The sequence below is a fragment of the Cryptotermes secundus genome, unplaced genomic scaffold (genome assembly GCF_002891405.2).
Source record: "Cryptotermes secundus unplaced genomic scaffold, Csec_1.0 scaffold928, whole genome shotgun sequence".
Lineage (NCBI taxonomy): Eukaryota > Metazoa > Arthropoda > Insecta > Blattodea > Kalotermitidae > Cryptotermes > Cryptotermes secundus.
Window position 1 is genome coordinate 499,324 of NW_019738362.1, and position 27,822 is coordinate 527,145.

General features: G+C 45.2%; 1 protein-coding gene across 2 annotated transcripts; it reads left to right on the forward strand.

The window, feature by feature from the left end:
- Window positions 1-1,816: 1,816 nt before the first annotated feature.
- Window positions 1,817-26,601, forward strand: LOC111870924. Of its 2 annotated transcripts, none has more exons than XM_023863562.1 (2): window positions 1,817-1,880; window positions 24,630-26,601. In XM_023863562.1, the coding sequence occupies exon 2, from the start codon at window positions 24,643-24,645 to the stop codon at window positions 25,948-25,950; it is 1,308 nt and encodes a 435-aa protein (XP_023719330.1). In that variant the 5' UTR covers window positions 1,817-1,880; window positions 24,630-24,642; the 3' UTR covers window positions 25,951-26,601. The 2 variants fall into 2 exon arrangements, with proteins under 2 accessions (XP_023719330.1, XP_023719331.1); XM_023863563.1 differs by lacking the exon at window positions 1,817-1,880 and adding an exon at window positions 2,424-2,606.
- The last annotated feature ends 1,221 nt before the right edge of the window (window positions 26,602-27,822 follow it).

The following is a 27,822-nucleotide window of genomic DNA, read 5'->3' on the forward strand; positions in this document are numbered from 1 at the left end:
GCTTTCGAGTTTACCTCCTGCTTCATGTCACGCGATCTGTCTTGCTCAGCATGTTGACCGAGCATGTGACCTAGTCGAAAGGTAAATGAGGTCTGAAAGTCTGTGACGACGGTACATTCATACAAATTCTGTGTTTCTGAACATTACCCATCGCCCTGTTTTTGTCTAAAACGCAAAGTTTCGGAGATTGGATTCAGATAGAAACAGGACAATGGATAATGTCCTGAAACATAATCGTTATGAAACGGGTTTTGTCCGGCTGGGACATGCTGTGATCTCTTACCGCTGCTTATGAATGTATCTTTGATATTTATGTGAAATCCGCTATGAAGTGTTTTCTCATTTTTTTTTCCTTGGCATTACAGCCCCAGTGGGCCTAGGCCTACCTCCATGAACTTCTCCGATCACTTCGGTTTTTCTAGATCTTACACATTCGGTAGGACTCCTTGGGCGGGTGATCAGCTCGTCGCAAGGCTTCTACCTGTACACAAACACAGAAAAACACACAAACTAAACATCCATGACCTGAGTGGCATTCGAACCCACGATCCCGGTTTCCAAGTGAGCGAAGACAGTACATGCCTTAGACCACTCGGCTACCGTGACCGGCTGTTTCCTCATTAGTGTGCACAATTACCTGATCATGAACATGTACAAAAATTGTTTTTAAAGAAATCGTTCTAATCATTATTATTACAAAAAGGTCACTCGGCAGATCAGTAAACTGTTCCAGTCGTAAGTAAGGCCTGTGACAAAGGATCACGTGACCTAAAGACAGGCCCACGTGTATTGGTGCGAACACCGTAGCTGCACGTGTGAAAGAACATTGGAAGCTCTGGGTCCGGATTTCGGGTCTCGGTACGTTCACTACCGCTCACACGCTCTGAACATGAAGCATAATCCATTCCTCTGCCCATTCAGAACCAGCTGCAAAAGCGCCGCCTTCAAGAACAAAATTCTTCCACGTAGGATTTGAGGTTCTCTCAGCGGTCGCTATGAACAGTATTATCTTCTGGGTTGTAACGCTGTGTAGTCCGTTGAAAGTCAACCGACGTTTCGGAAGAACATATCGCCTCCAACTTCAGGGTCAAAGACCAGTAAGAAACCAGCGTGAAAGCAGGTGGCAAACAAGTTGGAGGCAATAGGTTCCTCTGAAACGTCGGGTGACTTTCAACGGACTATACTGTCTCTCACCCTAAGATAAAACATAGATTGCGGGTGTCTGTTTGTAGCTAAGAGGGAGGAAGTTCTACTCCTCGCCAAGTATCGTTAGAGCGAGGCGCTCGAGGTTTACTTCAGGTCGCTCCCGCTAGTGAGTCTACTGACACGACGGAGCGTCGAACTGATGAACGGATAATTGGAGAAGGATTTGGAAGGAAGAGGTCGTGGTTTAATCGGAGGAGGAGGGGTTGTTAGGGAGACCAGACAACGCCTATCTAAATAACCGGGAGGGACAATAAATGCATACATAATTTTAGCCGCAAAATTTAAAGGAAAGAGACCACTAGGTAGACTAAGGCGTAGATTACAAAATAATATTAAAAGGTATTTTATAGAAATAAATATTGAGGTTAGGGATTACATACTAATACATACTAGTTAAGTTTCGAATTCCATATGACGCGGGAAATATGTTGGCCACCTGAGCCACGGTCAGCTTGCACGACAATGAGGTGAGTCCCGCCAGATTGAGATGTTATGTGCATTTCAGACAATGACAGGGGCGGTACGTAGGCGCGAGCAACGCTTCCCCCCTCACCCCCGGTACAGCAGTATAAAGTTGTGAGAAGCAGGGACGCAGCCCTGACAAATCCGACGTCAGGCACACGACCCCGAGCAGTCCCGCGGAATTCAAGTCGAAAGGCGCTCTGCACGAACCGGTAAGTGCCAATCCTCTTCTTTGTCTCAACTTAGCGCTCCAGGGAGCTGACACGAAACTTATATTTTAACATTTTTAAGCCTTGAAATTTCGTCTAAACAATTCTTACTGCACAGAAAACACACAGCGTTTCTATTACACAGACCAACCGGTTAATTCTGTTTATTGTGAGAATCATACGGAACACATAAAACTACTGCGCGAAAGAAAATTTTAAGGCATGAGGTAAGCATGATTACCACTGTGCTTTAAACAGTTAACAGCCAAGAGCAGTTCAGATAAGCTTTGCTTTTAAAGGGACAGGAAGTCAATGAGGTTTAAAAGCGAGTCAATCACGTGCAACGAATTCAACTGGGATGCATGCTACATGGCTACACAGTAGTTTCATCAGTATGCCTTACAGCCGTGACACTACGAGAGCATACGAAACTGTTACGACAGCCTGGTGTGTTACAGCTGTACAAACACATCGAGCTCCTTGCTACTGCATGAGGACAATTTCGTGAATAAGTAACGTACAGTAAGAGGATACGTGCTGGACGAATTACCCGAGCATGTAGCATGTACTGGGGAAATGAAACGTGCAAAGGAAGGGTAGGTGCGCAAACCTGAAGGGAGGAAGCCACTTAGGAAATATATTCATAATTTGAAGGATAGTATTAAACTGGATCTTAAAGGAACAGAGTGACGAGTGGAATCAGCTGGCTTGGAACGTCCAAAATCTGAGGTATTCACAGTGGTGAAGAGTCATATTGTGGTCTCATGGGTTATGCCAACGTGCAGTCTTGTAGAAGGTTATTAAAGTTTCGTAGAAACATCCATCCTCCACCTTGAAAGTCGAATGAAATAATCAAGATGGACGCAGTATTTAACCCACAAGACGACAGTATTGACCTTACACTGATCATATGCTCCTTCGCTCGATACTTTAATTTCTTATGGTGGTAAACATGGAGATTGCTATGTAAGATTTGAGGCTTTCACGGCGGTGACTATGAAGAAAGCAGTCTTCTGGGATTTGTCACCGTGTATATGTGGTGTTAACCGACGTTTCGGAGGAACGTATCGCCTCCATCTTTAGGGTAGAAGAAAAAATATAAGAAATATGCAAGCGAAGAGACCTGAGAACCGGTTCTTATATTTTTTCTTCTACCCTGAAGATGGAGGCGATACGTTCCTCCGAAACGTCGGTTAACACCACATATACACAGTGCCAAATCCCAGAAGACTGCTTTCTTCATGGAGATTGCTGTCTCCTGGGAAGAAACATTTTCCATCCTGAATATGGAGGCAGGAATTTCCTCCGAAACACTGGTGATGTTCTACCGGAGTACACAGCGTCACTTCACACGATACATCAATCTTCATTTTATGTAGCTTATCTGCCACGCCGCTAATAGCTTGACTCTACAGAATCGAATGGTTGGTCAATGATGAACTGGTAAGGGATTTGGAAGGAAGTTGATGTGGCCAAATCGAGGTACCTGGAGGGACTGAGAAACACCAAGAAAACCTCAGTCAATATAGTCGGTGTCCCAAGAGATTTTCGAAATTGAATCTATACCGTTACCGCTGAGCTAATCTCGGTTTTCGGATAAGATATTTGAATACAAATCCGTGGATATAGTTACGAAAATTCGCAGCTAATGGGGTCACAATATAAACTCTGTCTCCGTTCTGAAATGGACTCAGGAGCGTTGCAATAGTCACAACAGTTTGCATTCATATAGAAATAAAAAATAAAAAGAAAGGTTTCCCTTATGCAGTTGAAGTTTCTATTGTTTCGCTTCAATTCACACGAGAAAAAAATATCTGGCTGTAGGAAACAGAACAGACTGTGCTACCCCATGCAGCCCCATACACACAACTTCTCATCAGCCCAGAACGCAAACCGACCTACCAAATTGTTCCGCTCTGCGCCGTGGTTATACTGACATTTCGAGTTGCAATTCGCAAGGCAAAGGTAACGGTAAATTCAGGGACAAAAATTAACTATTTTCTGGAATGTGATGTAGAAGTTTACCGACGTACTGATTCCATCTTCAGGGTCGATGATTAAGCCAAGCACGAAACAATTAGGAGGCAAACACTTGGTATATTTCCTGATTGTTTCTTGTTGGTTGTTTGCTTGGCTCACTCTTCGACCCTGAAGTTGGAATCAGTTGGTTGCTCCGAAACGTCGGCGATCTTCCACCGGACCACACGATGTCACATCCAAGAAGACAGTAACCTTCATTGTCACTGCTGTTAGAACCCCAATTAAAAAATGCATTATAATTCAAACGATATTGAAAAATTTCTACAAAATCAGGAATACACCAATTCGAAATCATAATGAAAATCTTTGTAATCCCACTTCTTGACTTCTTTTAATTATCACCATAATCACCAGCGTCTACTCTTGCCCTTGCAAGGGAGCGGGGTATTCAAGCAGACGTCTTTATGCGATGTTATCTCTGCCAATTTGACATCCCTTCAAGCGAATAATTCAATTTCTTTCTCTCACTTCATGTAGCTTACGGCCCAGTTAAATATGGAAAGATTTGAACTCCCCCACTTTCATATCCTGTCACTCGCTGTGACAGTCCAACTTGCTATCGACTCTCGACTGAGAGGCCGGCCAGTCACAGCGGGCAGCCTCTGCTCCTGCGAGGGATACTGCACTGCAGTACGCACCAAGAACTAGCCTCTAGTGGCCGTCACGGTAACGTCACTCTACAGTCGTGAGGAAGGGCCCCTGTCCTTCTGCCTGAGGATGGACAAAGATTCAGCCTCCGAAACACGAGCACTTCCCATGACAACACTGTCAGAGACAGACGGTCGGCCAGGAAGTTATTTTAGCGTCGAAAGGTGTCAGAGGATAACGGTCCCTAGCGGACTAGGAAACGATTGTGAAGGAAGCGGCCTTGGCCTATTTCAATTATATACCGCGGCATTCACATGCAGAGTTCGGTGTTCTGGTCATGATTCGAAGCGGATACTTCCGAAATATAAGTCAGAATCCTTACCACCTGACTACATATAGAAAGCGTTCTACCGCGTCGCAGGACACGTCACGCCCACTACGTCCTCCTCTTCTCTGTCCACAGGAAAATTATTTCACCCACACATTCTATTCTGAGGAGCCGGGATAACTCAGTCGGTATAGCGACTGGCTACGGGCTGGACGGCCGGGGGTCGGGGTTCGAGTCCCGGTGCGGGCAAGAATTTTCTCTTCTCCACGTCGTCCAGACTAGCTCTGGGGTACATCCAACCTCCTATCCAACAGGTATCGGGGGCTCTTTCCCCGGGGATAAAGCGGCAGTGGCGTGAAGCTGACCACTCACCTCCAACAGGTGTCGAGGTCAGGAAAATATGGATCTATACATCAATTCCCCCATACGCCTTCATGGCGTAGTGCTTAATTAGTTAAGCACAGGGACAACTTTACTTTATACACATTCTATTCTCATGGGACGCAGCCACAAGCTGCTCTCTCGGATTTCGTGAGAAACCAATGTGACGAGCGGGCTGCATGACACACGGCGTCAGTGCGCACGTTTAGCCACGATGTTTTGCCCAAGTGGCAGTGCCAACTCAAGGGATTGGCATGAAGGGCATGAAGGGCGTTTGCAGACAAATTGTCTCAGTAAATTGTACTATTTGGGAAGTTAAGAAAAACAGTCAAGACAGAGGTCTCCAGTGTGGTCAACTGCAGATAAACAGTGAGAAATACTGGGAGGTTAGGAGGCGAAGCGTGTGAGGGGCAACCTTACCAAGAAAAAGGTGCCGATATGGAGCGGTGAGAAGCTTTCTATTACTATTTTGACGTGGGGTAAGTTTGGGTCTCTTAGTGAGAATTATCAGGGGAAACGGAAGTACCTAGAGAAAACCTTCCCCAGTGATACCTCGTCCACCAGAAATACTAAAGACAATGAAGACTTATCTCCACTCCCCCATACGTCTTTTTGGCTTGTTCTGACGACTTTACATAACACAGTTTCATGTTTGTTCTGTTCTAATTTCTACGCTGTATGGGTCACAGGACGGTCCAAAATTAATTTACGAGCTCCCTGGGCGAAGCTGACCTCTCCACATCTTCCCATTTAGAATTAGCTGGATAGCTTCGTCTTCCATAGAGGCGCGAGCGACTGTGCAATTAAGCCTCTTCTGAAGAGAAGCAACCCAGGCAGAGAAGCAGGCCTCTGCACTAGCGACAATAGCCCCGGTATAACCCGTAACCACGGACAGAGATGGGGCTCTTGGGGTAATGATGCTGCCCGGTGTCAGATGAAAACTGAGGTTTCAGAACAGAAATCAGAACGCGATGATCCATAGAAACGTCACACCAGAGGGCATAAGTAAGGAAATGCAGCGCGGCGTAATAACCGCGGCAAGTGCACCGTCTCGTAGTCTCTGGTCTCAATCCGCGAATGCTAACTTCTCATGTTCCCTTACGCAATCGAAAAATTTCTCATTTCGATAAATGTTCAGTGACTCCCCCAATATGCTGAGACGTGCACGCAGATCTTCGTGTGAAGTGTCTGCGCCTATTGTCGCACATGTCAGTAAAGTTTAATTAAAACTTCGTAACGTTTAATTTCATGAAAACCTGCTCAACATTTTTGGATGTGATACAGACGGACAGACATGGCGAAGCTCAGTGCAGAATGATTTCAGGTTTTGAAAAAGCTAAGCAGTTCCGTCTAGTGTGACTGGTTAAGATTTTCTTATTTCAATTATTCATGCCCTAACATGTTTCGGTTTTCAGTGACCATCTTCAGAGGGATACCTTTACATCAATACTGTTAGAAGCCACCATTACAGTATATGTTCTAAAAGTTAAAATATATACATCATCAGTAATCCGTCGGACGACAGGTCCACAGTCTCTTGCAAAACAATTCCTCCACTTAATGCGATCTAGAGCTTTCTCCTTCAAATGACAGTATCCTCTTCTGTCCCCAAGGTCATCCAGCATCTTCTTACATCTTCTTCCTCGTCTTCTTGTCACTTCTATCCGCCCCTCTATCTTTCCTCCAATAACTTCTTTTAGAAGGCAGTTTCTGCGTAAAACATGACCAAAATACATACAATATAAACAATAGGCTCTTAACAAACTAACTATAAATATTTTAAAGTATTGGAACAGCCGCTGTAGTTGTAAAGACTTTAGATTTTACAGCCAATTGTATATTGAAGAAAGCAGTCTTCTGGGATTTGGCACCGTGTATATGTGGTGTTAACCGACGTTTCGGAGGAACGTATCGCCTCCATCTTCAGGGTAGAAGAAAAAGTATAAGAAATCTGCAAGCGACAAGACCGTGAGAACGGTAAATTACCGTTCTCACGGTCTTGTCGCTTGCAGATTTCTTATACTTTTTCTTCTACCCTGAAGATGGAGGCGATACGTTCCTCCGAAACGTCGGTTAACACCACATATACACGGGGCCAAAACCCAGAAGACTGCTTTCTTCATAGTCACCGCCGTGAAAGCCTCAAATCTTACACAATTGTATATTGTTTATATTGTATGTATATATTTTGACTTCTAGAACATGTACTGTAATGGTGGCTTCTAACTGTATTGATGTAAAGGTGTCCCTCTGAAGATGGTCTCTGGAGACCGAAACATGTAAGGGCATGAATAATGGAAATAAGAAAATCTTAACCAGCCACACTGGACGGAACTGTTTAGCTTTTTCATAATATTAGTGTGACGGACCAGAATGAAACCAATCAAATTCAGCTTTTAGTTGCGACCGCGTGGAGACGGCAAATGGCACGTAACTTGAGTCCGATCATCAGCAGAACCTACAATTAATTTACTGTTTCTGTGGCCATCAAGACAATTATATTCTTTGGTGTTAAGAATCTGTGTAAAACCATTTGAGACATACAGTAAACCCTCGCTAATCCGGAGTAATTGGGGGGGGGGGCGCACCGGATTAGTGAAGTAAAAGGTATCACCAAAAGACAAAAAAAACTGGGAAGACAAAAAATGGAACATTTAACGATACAAGTAGTGCTGATGAAAATAAACAAAGAATATTAATGTACAGCATCTATAAAAAGACAATAAATTTATTCCTTGATAGAAGACTCAGAAGCTGTACTTGTTTTTGATCGTAACGATGCAGGTTTGAAGAAACTGTCTCACGTTTGTCTGAAGAGACCAGTGATTCATCTGCCTTCCTAAATGTCATGTGTCTTTTAAAGCATATGCTACACTCAGCTGTGCACAGCGTTTTTCATTTTACATATTTCGATCCGGACCAACTGTAACCGGATTATCGAGGGTTTGCTGTATATAGGATATAGAAGGTTATCACAGCGGTAGTTATAAAGAGTTCTACTTTCTGAGACATAACGCCGTGTAGTCTGTTGAAATTCAACCGTCATATTGTATGTGCTACTTGCTTCATGCTGGTTTTTTCCTTGATTTATTCTTCGACACTGAAGATGGATGCGACAAGTTCGTGAGAAACGTCAGCCAATTATTAAAATATTTGATACCAAACAAGATAGTTACGTTGGCGGTCACACAGGTCTTACTGATGACGTTATAAGCCGGTACATATTAACAGAACATGACGCAGAAACCTATGCCACACTGAGCAGCCAAGTGTCTACCGACGCCTGAATCTTTACCACCAGCAAGACACGCCGTTTCTGTGTGCCGGCGAGGATGAGACTTTATAACACACATTTCGACTCTCTGCCAGCCATGTACATTTTACACAGCCAATTTTCTAGTGCTGTAAGGAAAGCTACGAGGGCTCATTCAGGGTAGATAGCAGGTGAGCCGGGGCTAGAAGTGTTTGTTGGACTGCCTACGTTGCCAGGCGACACGTGTACGGTCAGAGTATATACACGCAAGAAACTGCGATACAAAATCGAAGCGATCCGCTTTCACATAAATCATTCAATTGCTGTTCATATCTTGTTGCTGCCTGCCATTACTGTCATCGCATCGCCCTTGTGGTTTGCAGTGACAACTAGCCTGCTGTTGTCTTCGTTCTGAATTTAAACAGACCACCTCTTCTTTGTTCTCCCAATGCTTCTCTTCCGACAGGGCAGTGTTGTAAGGTTTGTTTAGACACTGGGCGGTTATCTATTCTCTGCAAATGTCGCATTTCGTTTTCTCTCCAGCCGAGCCCTAAATTCAATTACTAAAACTCAAAATATTTACTTGTTCTCGAGTGTTCGTGCTGAGTGTGTGTGCAGCTGTACTTGTTCTGCTTCTTGGTCTCTACGCCGCCCACCTTCCAATGTTAACGACTATCGAGGCTTCAAGAATACGCAGTGTCCAGTGATGGGATGTTAGAGGAAGGGTCGTGACCTAATTTAAGGTAACTTACTGAGGAAAACCATGAGGGTCTGCGGGCTATAGCAGAGACAATGCCTATGCCCGGACCGGCCGAACGCCGCGCGCGGCACGTCGAGATATTTGTGTATGCATTACGTTCCCTTTTCGAGAGTGCAGCGAGCGAGACGTGCTGAGACTGCACCAAATGGTTTCTCTGTTTGAAGTCTGGAAAAGACAGAGGAGAAAGTGGAAACGGGAAGAGTGAGAGACGCTACATTTCAAGGAGGAACAGAAAAATGTCATGATTTCAAGGTTCCCAGGCAATGCCCGCCCATACTTTTGCTACAGGTACGCTAAACAGAGGTTAAACGGTAAAGTACAGTTGTCCTTGTGCTTAGTTAATTAAGCATTACGCCATGATGACGTATGGGGGAGTGGATGTAAAGATCCATATTTTCTTGATCTCAGCACTAGTTGGGGGTGAGTGGTCATCATCACGCCCCAGCCGCTTTACCCAGGGGTAAAGAGCTCCTGGCACCAATTAGGTAGGAGGTTGGGTGAGCCCCAGAACCAGTATGGACGACGTCGAGAAGTGAAAATTTTTGGCCCTACCGAGGCTCGAATTCCAATCCCTCAGTCATCCAGCCCGTAAACAGTCGCTATATTAACTACGCTATCCTAGCTTTGTAAACAGAAGGTACAGCGTTGAGAAGTGAAAAGGGTAAAGCGTTAGGAAGTGGACTTTCTTATGAGCAGAGGAAAGGTGACCACGGCGTTTAGTGGACATGATCGGAATTTTTATACTAATAAGTGCTGCATTAAGGTCAAATTTTGATCTAATACTTGGGCTGACAGCTGAATTCCTGGACCTCGCCAGCACACCTAACATCAGACTTGTGTGTCGATATTCCAAATATAACCCCCGCATGAACCCAACAGAAAACACCGGTTCTTTTTTGGATGTGGGAGAAGCAGTATCACGTGTTCCATTATAACACACTGTTCACTGCTGTCGTGAAGACAATGTGTTTACCGAGCCATTGCCTCGCAACGGCCATCTCTGTAGGTTAAACTATTCAGGCTTTCAGGAGACATGCCACAGAATTTACAGTGGGAGTAACGAAAGTCAAGTAAGCAGTGTAAAGTAAAATTTGGGCAACAACTCAGCCTTTGCTCTAGGATGGAGGAAAACTATGGAAAACGTTGACCGAGTTGGCGGGTAGCAGGACCCTCCAGCCAGAAGTCTGACACAAACCTTAACGTCAGTTCCCGTCTGGCTGTTGCATACCGCCCTGCCTGACACAATTCGCTTCATGTGTGTGTATATATCTCGGGTAAGTAGCGAGCAAATTTAGACGGCTTTTGCAAGGAGATTGTCTTACTCGCCTATTCACTAGCATACGTGAGGAAGAAATAAAAGCACACAGAACTGTTCTATCACGTTTGTTACTCACAGCAGCATACAGCATTGTACTGGGCACCGTTTTGGTCTGTCCACGCGACAGTCTACAGCCCGGATTCTCTTAGAGGAACTCAGAATTCTGGTCGCTAGTTAGAGACACTGCCTATAGAGAAACGTGCACTCCTCTGACCGATTTCAGGTGAGTGTGTGCTTATGTGTTATTTACGAATGCCGTAGAGAGTGCATTGTTTGTATCTTGAGAGCAGGCAGCGAGAGATCAGCTGTTTCCCACTGATGGGGTTGTCCTGTCCTGGCTCTCCAGTTTGGCAAATTCCACTGCTTACTGTCTTCTGACGCAGCGCGCTCTCAAGGCTCTGGGCCTAATTTCTTATTAATGACATTCCTGCCTGCTAGAGCAAGACGTCACTTCCTGTTATTCTCGGGTAATTCTTTATTAACCTGAAGACGTTTTTCGAAATGGTCGTAATTTATTTATATTAGTCCCTGCAGTATAACCCCCAGACGGGGGAGGCATACGTCAATATGTGCCAATGAAGTGATTAACGAAATAGTGAGGCTAGATTAAAGACATTAATGACAACGGTGGGGATTTATTTAAGGCAGGGAACAGCTACCTTGGTTTGTGATTTGCTTTGCGCAGAAGCGGGATATGCATGCCTTGTGCGTTCATTTTCAATATTGTCACGCCCAGATATTTCGTTTCGTTGGTCGAAACGAAGTTCTAAAAAATAATTTTAAAAAAATCATAAAACTGCATAATGAGGAGCTTCATAACTTGTACTCTTCTCCAAGTATAATTAGAATGATCAAGTCAAGGAGAATGAGATGGGCAGGGTATGTAGCAAGAATTGGGGAGACGAGAAATGCATATAGGATATTGGTGGGAAAGACAGAAGGAAAGAGACCACTGTGAAGACCAAGGCGTAGGTGGGTGGCCAATATTAAAATAGATCTTAGTGAGATAGGATGGGATGAATTGGATTGAGCTGGCTCAGGATAATGACCGGTGGAGGGCTCTTGTGAACACGGTAATGAACCTTCGGGTTCTATAAAATGCTGGGAAATTTTAAATTTCTTGAGGCCTGTATTTTAGCTGAGTTTCAGGCTTCAAGGTGTTAAGAAACTAATGTAGCTGCATAATCGGTAACGATCTATGCTGACTAAGGGAGGTACGGAGTTCGAGTCTCGGCGGATTACCGGCTCTCCTCAAAGTTCTCGTAGCTTTCCTCAGTCCAGGATCTTGCAACAGGACACGATAGACTAGTACCGAATCCGCATCTATTCACCATTCATCATCACCTTCCCATATCATCCGGCGCTGCGGAAATACAATGTTCCGCCCAGGCTCTGTCCCTCGGCCACAGCACGTCTACAGGATGGAGGTCTTGTTCCTCTAATGAGCAGATCTTCGTGACTACCTGAGCTTGTTAAAAACTCACTTCTTTAATTGGCATCTTTCTACTAGCGCAGACATACTCATCGGTTATTTAGATTTTAAAGCTTCTGAAATATCATAATATTTGACCCCATTGCACTCGACAGGCAGTCATGGATTTGTCTGTTCTTCTGGGTCTTGTAATTGGGCAAGTCCTTCGAGCTGAACTCGACGGGAATTCGGCGGCGCATTCTGCTGCTTGTTATCTGATTTAGACACTCCACAAACAAAACTCATTTACGAATTTTATTCTTTAAAAAATCTAAAGCACCCAGTCGATATATACATCTTCCAGTAATTACCCCCCTCCTTGGCACTACAGCCGCAGTGGGCCTAGGCCTACCTCCATGAACTTCTCCTTTCACTTCGGTTTTTCTAGATCTTACACATACGGTAGGACTCCTTGGGCGGGTGATCAGCTCGTCGCAAGGTCTCTACCTGTACACAAACACAGAAAAACGCGCACACACAAACTAAACATCCATGCCCTGAGTGCGATTCGAACCCACGATCCCGGTTTCCAAGCGAGAGAAGACAGTACATGCCTTAGACCGCTCGGCTACCGTGACCGGCCTTCCAGTAATTAATTAACCAAATTCATGAATAAGAGTTATTCTTGAGAAGCTGGCAGTCGCTCAGCTAGTTGAAACAATGTCTGCTCTCTTTACTGAACATGAAGATCCACTGCAATTTGCTTAAGAGGCCTCCACCGGACCCCTCTCTCTGCCACACGAATTTAGTGTGAATTCAATACCTCCCACCTACGCTAGGTCTGTCTAGAACTGTCCGGTTTTCTCCGGTAACTATGTGCCTAACCCTGGACAGATGACGTCACTCAGCTACGGGTCCGATGTGAGGCCCAAGCCGGGGCGGGTGGCTAGGCTCCTAACTGGACGGAAATAGCCGTGGCCTAATTTAAGACGTGATAGTCTCCCGGCATATCAATATCTGGGAGCTGTAGAAACAAATCGAAATAAGATCTTCACGTTTATGATAACGGGATATGCAATTACATACGACAAATTCAACTGTGATGCTCTGCTCAACTGACGCTCTCACTGACTATCTGTTCTGCTTATAAAATCTCGGCATGTACTACACAGAAAACACCGCTTCCCATTATTGTTGTACGCAATTGTTGCCGTGGGAACATGTTTGTTTCTGAAGCCGTTACTCAACAACGGCTGTTGTACAGCTGCTCCTTTCGCGGTCGTTGCCTAGCAACGGGTCTACATGCCACAAGAAGGTAATAAAATTATTCTTATACTTAACTAATTAAACACTACGCCATTAAGGCGTATGGGGGAGTGGATGTATAGACGCACGCTTTCTTGACATTGGCACTACTTGGAGATGAGTGGTCAGCTTCATGTGTCGGCTGCTTAATCTCCGATACTCAATGGATAGGAGGGTGGGTGGGCCCAGAGCCGGTCTGGACGACATGGAGAAGCGAAAGTTTTTGACCCCACCGGGACTCGAACTCCTACGCCTTGCTCGTTGTTATACCGACTGCGCTAACCTGCCTCTCCTCTTGCCGCAATATTAACAGAAATTAGACAGGCAGTGGAAAGTCGAGAAGGCGTAACGGAACAGAGGGGGGGGGCACGCACGCCCTCCATGCGTCACATTGTGTCACCTGCTGGACTTCTCTCTTTACCACACACTAAAGTGGCTTGTGGCGCAATTTTCTATAGCGCGTCCGAAGTAACGGTAACTGTGGCAACCTAAACTGTCCACTTCGCACTGTTGGAGCCGCGCTGCAGCTTGTGCGGTTCACTAAGCAGGGGAGTTTTACTTCACCCAATTATCCACATCGGCTCCGTCCACCCCTCACTAGCTAGTTATCACAGTATTAAACACCTTTAGTCGACTGGGGTGTAAATATGGGATTCTGACAAGTGTGGTTTTGTCAGCGCCTCGCATATCGACCGAGCCACTGTGGTCCGATCGGCAGAATCTTGCAAGCATTGGGACCTCAAGGAAGTCACGCCCTTTTGTATCTGATCACGAAACGAAGTAAGCAACTGAATTCTGAAACGTCGTTCGGTGCGCAATTGCGTCGTAACGAGGTAAGAGTGACTTGTGTTTGGCCTTCTATTTACTACCGCCATTCTCACGAGGCAATTCCTATATGCTGAATAAAAATATCACGTTGTTACCACCAAACAGAAACTTAACATAACTAATAGAGACGGTATTCCTGGGAAGATAATTGGAAGGGGAAACCGAAGTGCCTGGAGAATAACCTGCTCCACTAGCACTCCTATCCACCACAAACCCCGCAAGAAATTTCCTGGGATGAACCGAGGTTTTCGTGAACAGAAGCCGGTGATTAACCTCAATGATACAATGGCCGACATCCAGTCGGAGTGCCAACAAGCTCCGTCTCACTTCATCCCCAAAATAACAATAAAACAATCGGATCCGACTCGCGACTCATTGTTTGAGTATCCCTAGGTTAAGACTGAAACCATCAAATAACGAGAAATATTTCCCTACCGGTCCTGTCTAGCAGCTAATGAAAACCCTCGGCAAATTTCTGCACGTGAGCAGGGCTGACTGCCTGCGCCGCAACAAAGGAATAGAGGAAGTCTGCAAGGAACTAGTAAGGAGTTGGTCTGAAAGCAAACGCTGAGGACACGAAGTGTGTAGTCAACAGAACACGGAAGAGAATCAGCTAACAGATCCTTCGACATTTGGCAAGCTCACACTCATGAGAGAAACCCATCCTCCGGGCAAGAGAACAGTCGGAAAATTTAATGCGAGCGTAAGAGAATAACCACGGGCTATTTTCATTCTATTTGCCACTGAATTTTGTCCGTATAAGCTAATATATGTCTTGTCCGAAATAAGCAGCTTTACCCAGAAATGTAGGGAAGTAAAGGCAACGAACCCGCTTCATGAATATGCATCGCAACATCGCAAAAGCAAACACAGGCTAGAGGAGCAGCGGGTACATGGGCGTTCTGCTCAGTGTGGTAGTGTTCATACACGGGGTTCGGTTTGAGATCTGTAACACACAACTCGTCACTGCACTTTACAAATCACTATCACACACAGACTAATGTTCCCAGTCACGGTGTTCAGTGCGCTGCTTGGTAGCGGCTTCCAACAATGGATGTTCCTCTGCTCCTGGAGTCACGTCCTCGCAGGCTAGCGGCCACCTGACACCGACCTCCTGCTCTTCTAACTGCCGTCTCAAGACTATCCCGTAATGGCAGCTGGTCCTCGTTATATAAGCTCTGCACGGCCCGCAAAGGAAACACATCTTCCAATAGATTCGCTATTGTTGCATGGGCACGTTACTTAGCGATACCTCTGGTTTTGTTTCCTGCTTACGAGGCTCTTGCCTGTCAACGGGAGTGTCTGCAGGGCCGTTCTCTAGCAACGCCTGTCTGATGACTTCATAATTCTTGCTCTGAGCAGATATGCCACAATATCGAAATAAAGCACCCAACCATTACCTTTCTTTACCCATGTAACCAAGTTTAACAAATTTTTGGTGTGTTCGCAAGGAAGGTGCAAAAACACTCATGTAAGCTTCGTCATGCAGCCATGTCTGTCCGTCCGCATGCAACAACTTCAGAACCACGGAATGCATTTTCATGAAATTTAATACTGGAAAGTTTCACGACAAAGTGTCGATACTTCACAATTTTCGTTAAAACTGGACAATAATAACGGGCCCTTTTCACGAAGACATACATGAGTTCCTCTGCGCATGCCGAGCTAACTCAGATGTTTCGAATAAACGTCGTAGGGAAAAACGAAACCCATGTTTAATCTCCATGTGCTTTTTCTGTAAGTGTACAACATTCGAGATAATCAGACGTAAGGCGAACAAGCGCGCCGCGCCCGAATTATTACGCTGCGGATATGCTCCACAACAGTCAGTGAAACCCAAAGTAACTACTCACAACAATAAGGCACAAAATCTTCAATTTAAAGATTTATTACATTTTAATGGAATGGCGGGCTGCGGCGATGCTAATTTTATTTTAATGGGCTCTAATCCCCTGACTGGCACAGCGAAGCAGACGCGCAGACAAAAAGGGCTTATTAGAGTTCAGACAAGCTTGACACAACTTAAACCGGTTAAATGGGCGGGTAGCATAAGCAGCTTTTAAAGAAGTAGACCCTTGTGTATATTTATGAAATGAGAAACACAAATATGAGATTTCTGTCATTAGCCCGCAGGCAGCAAGCAAAGCTCTGCTAGCCACCCGCTTCTCGCTGGATTCTTTGTCAGCTTATTCTCCGACACTGAAGATGGAGGCAATATTTTCCTCCGAAACCACTCGGCCTTATCTCCCGGAAAATTAACTTCGGAAGACTTATTTAGCTTTGAATTTCCGTTAAGTGACATAACTATTTCCATGCTACAGTAGCCTGCAGAACCGGCTCGGACCGCCCCTACAGATGTCTGGGAACAAATATTGGGGTGCGCTGCCTCCACTGACAGAAGCGACACCCGTAACGTGCTGCTACCTGTGTCGCTTGGCGGAACTAGCACCGGGATACTGTCAGCATTCGTATATTACGTTGAAGTGGCAACAAAAAGTAAAGCTATCCCTGTAACAGGCTGTGGAGGCCCATAGGGTTGTGAGACGTCGAGACTCCCACATTTCTCTATACAATCGGCTCACAGATGGCGGTAAGGTTGTCAGCCTTATGCGCCGGCCGCGCTTTACTCCCCAGGAAGATTCCTGGTACTCATTTCTGTTAGAGGCTGAGTCGACCCCAGGGCCATTTTTTTAATTCGTTTAGTGGGGGGTGGAGGCCAACTGGGTCCACTCAGCACGGCGGCCACTGGTTGGCCTACTGTAGCCTGTCCCGGGTGATTATGATGATGGAGAATTTGGTGGAATGAAGATTGGCAGGGGAAACCGAAGTATTCGGAGAAAACCCGCCCCAGCGCCACTTTGCCCACCATAAATCCCACTTGACCAGACCCGGGATCGAACCCGGGCCGCCGCGGTGGGAAGCCAGTGACTAACCGCTTGAGCTATGGCGCGGCCCTACACCAGGGCCATAGTGCAGCTGGAAGAATTATGTCAACTGCAAAATCCCATGACCTCATCAGGAATGGAACCTACGACCATTCGGCTTGTAGCACAGTGCCTCAACCAACTACACTACCGCGCGTCCCCAATGTAGTATGTTGCAGAGGCAAAAGGAAACAGATCTTTGCTGTGCCATCCTATTCTGGTGCCTTCTCTGCATATTGCAAGAAACACCAGGTTGCATATGAAGCCCGGGGTGAACTGTAGGTTCATACAATGAGATACTTAAACGTCGTCAGTTAACAGTATTGTGGTATGCGGTTACACTTCCTGCGGTTCAATTGTATCAAGACTTAAAAAATTTCTGCTATTTTCAATGCTGACACCCCCCCCTCAGTTAGGGGCCAATCAGATGGCTTCAATGATAGGCGTTCACCTGCTCCTCCAGAATTTCCCCAAGTTTTAGGAACCCCAACATTATACTGGAGCCAGATGAATCCATTCCACATCCTCACTGGACCCTTTGAAGCCTAAAGTTCATGTAAATAATATTTTAAAATCTACCTCACAGAAAACATACTGTGTCTCCCTTACAAGTACCAAGTGAAGTAAATTACTGGTGATTGTGAGAATCATACGAAACACATAACATGCACTGTGGGGGCAAAGTCAAAAGTTTTGACTGCTAAAGCAGGTGGTATATATTGTTGCCACTGTCCTTCAAAGGAGCTAAGACATGAAATGAAGCCGAGGCTGACGTAGGGGGCTGCGGCTCCGTTAAGACTCACAATAAATTCTGTGCAGAGAAACGGCGCCCAGACCTGCAAGAGGAGCGCGTCGCGGAGATAACGCACGGCTGTAACCCGATCAGTTGCTCCACTCCGCCGAATATAAACTTTCTTAATTAACCTCAGTCAACCATTATTCTGCTAACGCGAGAACAGAGGAGCGCCAACTGACACAAGTCAAGAAACATTAACACTCCACTGACAGTAACGTGAGGTGTAGCTGTTAAATATTAACGCGGTTCGTCACCCTCCGATACATCACGGCGTCCGGGTCTCCTTCTGACGGAGAACAGGAGACTAGTTCAGGGTACAGCTGTCAGCTGCGGCAGTTCATTGCAGTGTTCACTGGATTCCATCTTGAATCAACAAACTCAGCCCATCCCCACGCCTTATTTAAGATGCATTTTAATGTTATCCTCCCCTCTAAGCCTAGCTTAACATTCGTGGATATCCTGTCTGCTCCATCCGTGCTGTGTGTGCCGCCAATCACATGGTGATTCGCCTGGTCACACTAATAACATTTGGTGAACATATTACGAAGCTCCTCTTTACGTAATTTTCTCTATCGTCGTGTCATTTCCTCTCCTTATAGTCCAAATATTGTTCCCTTGCACCCTGTTCTCAACAACCTCTATATTGCATTGGGGTGGGAAACCAAGTTTCACACCCATACAAAAAGTATAATGTTGTATGAAGAGTAAGATAGACGAAAATTTCCTCCTTCTGCTGGCTTCTCGTTCGACTTACACTTCGACCCTGAAAATAGAAGCTATGTTCGTCCGAAACGTCGGGTTCTCTCCGAATTGTAAGGCGTTACAACCCAGAAATCGTGTTCTTCATAATCACAGCCGTGGGAACCTCCAGCCCAGCAGAATATTTCTAATCTCAGGCTCTTGCACAGGCAAAAGTCTTCGAAGAGAAAACGAAGCCACAATTCCCGCAATCTCTGCACGTGACCACACATCCATCCATCTCGTGAATGCACATTTACATGGGGCTCCGTCAATACATATTCGCTTTTAATTTCGGTGAATTTTAACAACATTTCTGGTCTTAACAGAAACTTCAGCGCAATGCAAAAAGTGAGGGAAACTGCACCGCTGTATGAAACTCGAGTGTTGTCTCGTCCCTCGCATGCCGTTTTATTTCTTGATGCCGGAGCATTTTATTTTTTAATCATTTCACATGTTAAATCACAATACGCTCCCTCCGGGGCAAAGCCCTTTGTTCTGCGTGGATCTGTCGGTGACAGCAACTTCGTTTCAGCGTTCTTTTAGAACTGTGAATACTTCCACAAATAAAACGCAAACTCCCGTTAGGTAATTTGAAAATGAAGACTCGCTCGTCATAGTTTCGTTTGATTTGGAGAAGTACATGGCAACAAGCAGGATCACGCAGCCCAAATTCCAGCAGTTTTAGCTAACATCCCCCCCCCCGTGAGCTGTGGTCTAATGAAGAAAGTATAAAACAGCTCAAACTTGAGAAAGAGCGAGGATGTACCTCAAACAGTTGAATGATACGTACATTAGGAAACGTTTATAAATTAAGAGCAGAGTAGTAGAATAATGTACAGGGTGAATCGTATAGAACCGGCCCGATGAATTTGCTAATAATTCCGCAGGTGATGCACATAACCGCTCACAATTACGACATAATAATCCGTGGGCCGTGCTGAGTCAAATGTTGTGCGCATGATCCGGCAAGTGGCAGCCCTTATGCTGCAAGGTCAAGGACAATGCCGAAACGTGTCAGGCGACAGTCATGGAGTACACTGTTGAACAGCGAGTGTTTCTAATGCCTACTTGAAAACGGCGGACACTTTCAGCACCTGCTCTGATCACGGCACACAATCCAAGATAAGATATGTGTAAACTATTTTAATATCTATGTGGCATATTTTATATTACACCTCATTTCGTCGGGCCGGTTCTATATGAATCACCCTGTAGTTTACCCCCGCGTATTCACAACTGCCCTCCACTGAACCTTATCTTGGGTTAGCTGACTTTGGTTCATATCCTCAGACACTGTTCTCTTAAGACGTATTTGAATACGATGCCCTGTACTCTACGCCAAAGCCTCCCGGTGTTCTCGTACATTCAATTTTGCAGACCCCTATTTTGTACACACTTTTCATCTGTCATTAATTCTACATGTCCCGCTCATCTTACGCTTCTGGAACTGATAGCATTCGGTTAAGCTGCTTGTCTGAAGTATATCTCTCGTTCGGAATGAAAAAGGGCGCCTGAAGCATGGCGCTCAGAAGTAACAGGTTAACATTTTGGAAGAGCGGTATCAAAACGCGCGACGAGGGCGTTCGCGAGAGAGTGAAGCAGTGACGAGAGACACTCCTTGCACTCTGCACAAACGCGAGCCCCAGACAAAACTTACAGCGTTTACCATAGGTCTATAAACATACCCAATTCTTATAAGCTTAGAAACACGGGGATTACCATAATTTCAATTTGCGCAGGTGGAGAACAGTCTGTTATGTTGTTTAGAAAATTGAGTTGGCGACCTCGAGCCATCTGCATGTTAATGAATGCCAGAGAACTCAGCACCAAGTTTCTCTAACTTCTCCGTGATCTAGCATCTTCACAGCGAGACAAACAAGTTAGGAAATGTATGCATAGAGCAGCCATTCTGACACTTGTGTTCACTTACCTACACAACCTTAAGATTTACGGAAATGTGTATTTAATTTTTATCTTCAACTTCCGCTCAAAATATTTTTCGCTCAGATAAATATTTTACCAGTTACCAGCGCGCAGTGAACGCGGGTAGGGCTTCATCGCTGTCCGATTTTTACCAAATTTGGTACATGAGAACAGTTTCATCAAAACTACGCAATATTACATTTAAGTGAAACATATTCAATCGCTTTCGTACTGTTACATGCAGACAGACAGACATAGAGAAGCTAAAGGGCGATATTTTCGAATTTTCATTACGAACGGGCGAAAATGATCGAAACAAAATTTTTCATTCATTCTAATATCAAGAAAGTGTATTTTTGGTTTATCAAGCATATGCTTCTAAGCTAAGCTAACGGACATCTACGGTGAGGCGTGACGCTGTGAAGCCTAGAGGGGGATGGGGTTAAAGTCCCTAAGTCTGCCTATTACACTTAGATAAAAATAATGAACAGACATAAATTAACCTGTCTCGTAAAGGCGCATCCCCCTCCCAAAAATGAGCCTCACAAGGACAGTGAGAATTGCTCCTAGTTCCTTGTTTTAATTAATGATGTTCTCTGAAATGCATAGGTTACATTAAGTGAGATGTGACAGTACGTTGCAATTATGAAGTGAGGACTCGGGAATAGAGCAGTGCGTTGCTAAGGCACTGTGTGGGAGCGTCGAGGAAACCCAAGAATTCTTCGTCAGCAAAACCTGGCCACGCAGCTAAGATTCCGAGGTCGCTCGTGACAGATTTCTCTAAAAGTTCATGCTTCAGAATACGGTCCAGGGATGGGCTCTCGCCAACGCAAGTTCCATAAGAAACAGATTCCTTTATTAGCTGAGCGACTATTAGCTTCTCTTCTCCATGGTTTTGAAATTATTAGTTAATATTTATAAATTTTACAGAAATAGAAAACAAAGAGATGACGAAATTGCGTCCGCTTTCCAAATGCTAATTACTGATTTATAAGGACTTTTTACATTTCAGCCTTATGCGTTTCACTCAGCTGCAGTGAAAGCAGTGTGTTCGTCCTCACACCCCTCTCTACTACGTGTAGGAGGCAGCAAGTCTCCGCTCTGAGACTTTATCGGAATTTCCCTTAAGTAATTATCTTCTCTGAATAAGCCATGGAGTCGCCTGTTCTCTTAGCAACCAATCAGGAAGAGCCAGAGAGTAAGCTCCTTAAAGGATGTGAGCTTCTTGGATTTTATTAATCGGTTTTGACGAACACTTCAACTATCACATGATGGCTGTCGTGACTGAATTTCTTCCTGGTGCTCCTCAGGTCCTGTAGGAATATGATGGGGACTCTGGACGCTCTGGACAGCCGCCACTACGCCTGCACGTATTTCCGGTGCGCTCTTCGCGCGCGAATTTACATACATCACCGGGACTGGCGTTCTTTTGTTTCCGGTGTAACTCTCAAGGCTAATATCATGCAGTGTTAAGTCTCGTGTACCAGACATCTGTCTGAAACTGATCCTTCAACACTGTTCCTTATTCTCTGTTTGGATGCTTACGGCTTCGCGTCATGATAAAAGTAAAGTAAAGGTATCCCTGCAACAGGGCGTGGAGGCCCATATGGTTGTGAGACGTCGAGGTTCCCACATTTTCTCTAGACAATCGGCTCATAGATGGCGGTAAGGTTGTCAGCCCTACGCACGGCCACCCTTTACCCCCAAGAATATTCCTGGTATTAATTTCTGTTAGAGACTGGGTCAACCCCAGGGCCATATGCGGCTGGAACGGTTAGGTCAATTGAAAAAATCCAATGACCTCATCGGGACTTGAACCCGCGACCTTCCGGCTTGTAGCTTAGTGCCTCAACCAACTACACTACAGTGAGAGGTCCCGGGTTCGATCCCCGCCATTTCCATTTTAAAAGCGGCCTCCGTAATCTAGGGGTAACGTTCCCACCTCATGACTCAAGGTACGCGGGTTCAAACCCGGCGGAGGTCGTGGAATTTTTAAGGGAGAAAAATTCAGGGAACAAGTCCTCCGGGAGGGACTTTAAGCCGTGGGTCCCGTGTCGTAGCTTTACGGCACGTAAAAGAACCTCATGTCCCAAGGGGACCACTGTGCCAAATTCAGGATATTTCCCGCCCAACAGTAGTCTCTAACGTCTCTGGTAGATGGGGGAAGCATCAAGAGATATCGCTGAGCCAGTAGAGGCCGAACTCGCTGGCTGAGTCGGGACTGATGGTACGCACCAGTATCGGTAGGGTATAGAGACTGGTAGAATATCACAGGGGGACGTACAATAGACCACTGGTCGCGGTGCATGGGGAAACCCACCCCCTCCAATAATAATAATAATAATAACTACACTACAGCGTGATACTGCACTATATATGTACAGTAACCCCTCGCTAACCGGAGTAGCTATGGGAGGTGAACCGGATTAGTGAAGCAAAACGTAGTCCTAAAAGACAACGCAATTAAATGCTGGATTTAATTATATAAATAGTGCTGAAGAAAATACATAACGGAATATCACTATAGAATTTATTTAAAAACTACAAAAAGCCAAGCCAATCGCAGTGGCCATGCAGTCTTGGGCATGAACCGTCTTCGCCCGCTCGAACATTGAGATGGTGGGTTCGAATCCCACTAGAGGCAGGGATGTCTGTGTGCGTTTATTGTGTGTTTGTGTTGTTCTGCGTGTAGATAGCGGCTTTGCGACGGGCTGATCCCTCGTCTAAGAAGTCCCACCGACTGTGTATAGATTAAGAAACTGAAAAAGCAGCCAAGATCCACAAGGGTTGTAGAGCCATAGTGACATAGACAGATAGATAGAGAGATAGATAGATAGATAGATAGACAGATAGACAGATAGATAGATAGATAGATAGATAGATAAAAAGCCAATACATGTATTCAATAACAGAAGACTGAGAAGTAGTACATGTTTTTGAACGTAACGATGCAGGTTTAAAGAAACTGTCAAGTTTGTGTGAACAGACAAGTGACTCATCTGCCTTCCTAAATGTCATGTGTCTTTCAAAGTATGCACTCAACTGTGAAGAGCATTCTCTTCCATATTTCGGGCCGGATTAAGTGTAACCGGGGTAAACAGGGTTTACTGCATTCACTTCCAGCGTCTTTCCAGTAAACGCGCTTCATTAATTAAAATCAATTGCTATTCGAATACGTCACTACGCGAATATTTTTCTCTACAAAGTAACGGCAACAGTTACTTTTGTCACGTTGCAATGTGATGCCGTGTGGTTTGGTAGATATGAACCAACGTTTCGGGTAGACCTACTGCCTCCATCTTCAGGATAGCTCTTTTTTCTAACATGCAGATGGATGTTCCTATCTATCAGATTACAGGTCGTCACATTCCTGAAGATAGAAATCTTAATGCTGACTGCCCTGGTCACTTAACATCACATGACATACAGACACACCGCTACTGGCTGCGTGGGCTTACAAAGTTGCTTCATGACTCTGAAGATCTCGTACGTTGGATAAAGTTATTTCTGTACCTAATTAAGCACAACATCATGAAAATGAGTAGGCGAGTGATAGTATAGTGCCACCATTTCAACTTCGGCACCCGGTAGAGGTCAGTAATGCACCAACAAGAACCATAAATTCAATTAAATCAATAACATACACGTATAATATAAATTCCCATGCCGAATTTCATCTAAATCAATTCAGAAGCTTCGGGGGGGGGCAAATTTTTTCATTTCATCAGTAATCTGTCATACGACAGGTCCACAGTCTCCTCTAAAAGAGTTCCTCCACTTGATGCGATCTAGAGCTTTCTCCTTCAAATAAAAATATCCTCTTCTGTCCCCAAGGTCATCCAGCATCTTCTTACGTCCATTAAATGAACTGTGCAAAATATACAGAGTGTGTTTGTACACTTCGCACGCAGAGGCCGTGAAATCTGTGTCTCCTCGTTGGTCCGATCTGGACAGCTTCGCGCTTATTTGATGACGCTGCTAGTAGCTTACCTTCATAGCGTCTGCTGGTACGATGATTGGCGAGTAATGAAATCGGCCGCCATGTGGAAGGGAGAAGTAGTGGCCTGATTTGAAATATTATCCCTAGCCTCGACCTCTGCCACACAGTCCTTACGGTGCGAATGTACTAACAAACGCTGTTCTTGATATGCCACAGGTAGCCTGCCGCCATGAAGAGGGTGATCCTGGCCCTCGCGTGGGTCGCAATGGCCGCGTCTTACCGGACGGACAACCCGATCACCGAGCCTCCAAGCATTGTACTCGCCGCACCCGATGACGTGGACAATATGGCCGCTCTGGGCAGCGACTGTGAGCCCGAGAAGAGCATCAAGGGGGCCGAAGAACAGGGTCAACCCCCATCTGACCGTCGGCAATGTTCGAGCGGGGAGGCGAACAGCGTAGATTCCGCTCCAGAACGATACACCCTGGGAGAGACAGGGCGAGGAGGAAGGGCGACTGATAACTACATTCGGTTCGGACGAGGTGGAAAGCAGGACAACTTCATTCGTTTCGGTCGAGACAGGTCTGACAACTTCATACGATTTGGAAGAGGAAGAACAGACAATTTCATAAGGTTCGGACGTGGCAGACAGGATAATTTCATCCGCTTTGGGCGAAATAAACAAGGCAATTTCTTTCGTTTCGGAAGGGACATGAGAGAGGGCAACGACCGCGACGAAACAGACGCAAACTCCAAAGACGAATTATCCACCAGTAATAATGTGAGGTTTGGGCGGGGCGGTAAGTCAGACAGTAATTTTATACGCCTTGGTAGGGCTCGACCTAACAGCGGTTTCATTCGATTAGGCCGTAGAAATGACGAGCTCTCACAGCCTGGAGAAATTCGCCGATCTAACAGTAATTTCGTGAGGTTCGGCCGTCAGACAAATGAAGACAAGTTCGAAAGACTGAGCAGATCATCAGGAAGCAGCGATCTGAGGCGAGGCAAACTGACAGACCGAAATTTCATCCGGCTAGGAAGATCTGGACCGCTGTACAATGATGTTACAGAAGGAGAAAGCAATGAGAAGTATGAAGAAAGGTTAGGCCGATTGGACAAACGTGGCAAGACTCAAAACTTCGTACGTTTTGGTAAAAGGTCTGACGAAGACGAGCAACTGGTACGTTTTGGACGAGACGTTACACACATGGGGGGCTCCGCTTCAGGTGGCAATGGAAACAATACTACCAAACATATTCGGAGCAGGAGATCCGTGACGTTTCCTGCCGAAGACGAAACGTCAGAAGACTCTTCTGATTATCCCGTCGTACTTTCGAATAACGCATATGATGATAAGATATCATCGACCCTTGATGATTCTCAGATACCGTTCAGGTACTATTCCCCTCTAGCGTCTGGTCTACCAAATTACATTCTGAGTCCAGAGCTCTCGGTTCTGGCTCCCTTGACTAACGGAGGAGAGACAAAGAGAGTAAAGGGGGATGAACACAGCAGAAATTATATCCGACTGGGTTAGACACAGCAAGATTACCGCATGACTCACGTCATACATGAGATTGCTGAACAGTGTAAAATCATTGAATAAAACAAAGCAAAAAATAAAATAATTTATTTTTAAAATTGTATAGTATTTTGTTGCTTGTTTAACATCAGTGGCAAAAAAAAATTAGGAATAATTCTGTCTTCGAATTGGCTGTCATGACTTAATCCTATGAACACTTCTGAAGCACAAGTTTAGTCTACTTGGCTAAACGCTGCAATCACCAACACAACGTGCGTGCTGCAGAACGGGTTTGCATAACTTCCGGACTCAAGGCGTCACGGAGCCCCTATAATTTGTCTTCCTGTTACACTACTAGTCTCACACGAAGCGACACTTATTTTTTCGGAATTCCTGGGTTTGTGGGCCCTGTCCACCTTCCGGAATTCTGAAACTACACTTATTCGTATATCGTACTTTTAGACGGTACGTCTGCGGCCGAATACGTTACTAGTTGGTGACTTGCACTGGCAAGGAACTTAAAACTTTTGAAGTTGCCACTAACATGTTTAAAATCTTTCACTAATTTAAATCTTACATTTTATGAGTTTGTGATGTTTCTTCTTGCGGCCATGTAAAGGATAACTGCTTCAATACATGTCAAATAAAATTGTGTACGCACTAGAATCACAGGTGTTTTGTCTACATTTCAAAAACATCAGAAGGAAAACTCGTGTACATGTTGCGAGCTCTTCTCGCTGAACATCAGCACTGAATTTTTGTTGCTGAACTAAACCATGTTCAGATCAATCTAATATTCGCTAACTTTGCGGCAATGGACACTACAAATTATGAAAACATTTCATATCTGGCGTATGAACTTATACAAACGAGGATTCAATGACCCCAGAGAAAAGCAAGTAAAAGCTCCTTTTTCATAACAATTCGTGGTAACAAATGAAGTTTCCAACTGCTAAATGGGAACATTACTGCAAGAAGGGCAGAGATGAACTCAATATGGCCTACACACTTCGAGAGAGAGACACTGTTCAGTGGGGTTCAGGTGGTCGTGACTATGAAGAATACGGTCTCCTGGGACGTGACATCGTGCAGCTTGCACACAAACTGACGTTTCGCACGAAAAAATCACCTCAATCTTCAGAGTCGGAAAATAAACCCAGAAAGAAACAAGCAGAAAAAGGCAGCAAGCTTAGGTAAAATTAAAGCGATGGAAAGTGAACTGACTTTTGTGGTTATGAGGCAGGGAAAAGCAGATGAACAAGATCCTCGCTATTACGGCGCAATTTTGACAATAAAAACTGAGCGGGTTGCATTAAGGGGTATAAGCCAAAAATACTATTTAAACATGCAGTTCCCGTTTCTCTTGCTCCCTCAATACAAAGGCCAAGGTTAATAAATACATTCTGTGGTCAAACTATTATACAGAGATATTTTGATGTTCGAGCGCGTGGTGCATTCAGTAACCACTCTGCTCTGAGGGTTATCAAGAGGCAATCTGAATCGGTATAAGAATAGACAAGGCGTGGATGCATCACGCACTTCACGTCTCGACGCTCCTTCAATAAAATGGAGCGCTCAGACAGCAATTTAGTACGCACGTAATCTTCCCATCATCGCAGTCTCATTGCTGACAGCGTCGTTAAATAACCAACCAGACCAACCCCTATCCTGTACCCACTGGACTCATGAATGAGTAGACCCCAGGGTCGGTCTGGGCTCAGAGGAAAACAGAAGGGTTTATGTCCCAACAGGGAACAGAACACCTCCCCCCGCCCAGTCGCCATATTCCTACCGGAGGTTTTGGGCAATTAGTTCCATGGGACACACTTTATAAAGTCAGAACGTTCAATGAAGCTCGCCAACGAGCCCTATCCTGAGCCAGACGAA

Bases quoted from the DNA above. Each gene is read 5' to 3' on its own strand.
- LOC111870924 (XM_023863562.1), top strand. From the start codon at position 24,643: ATGAAGAGGGTGATCCTGGCCCTCGCGTGGGTCGCAATGGCCGCGTCT.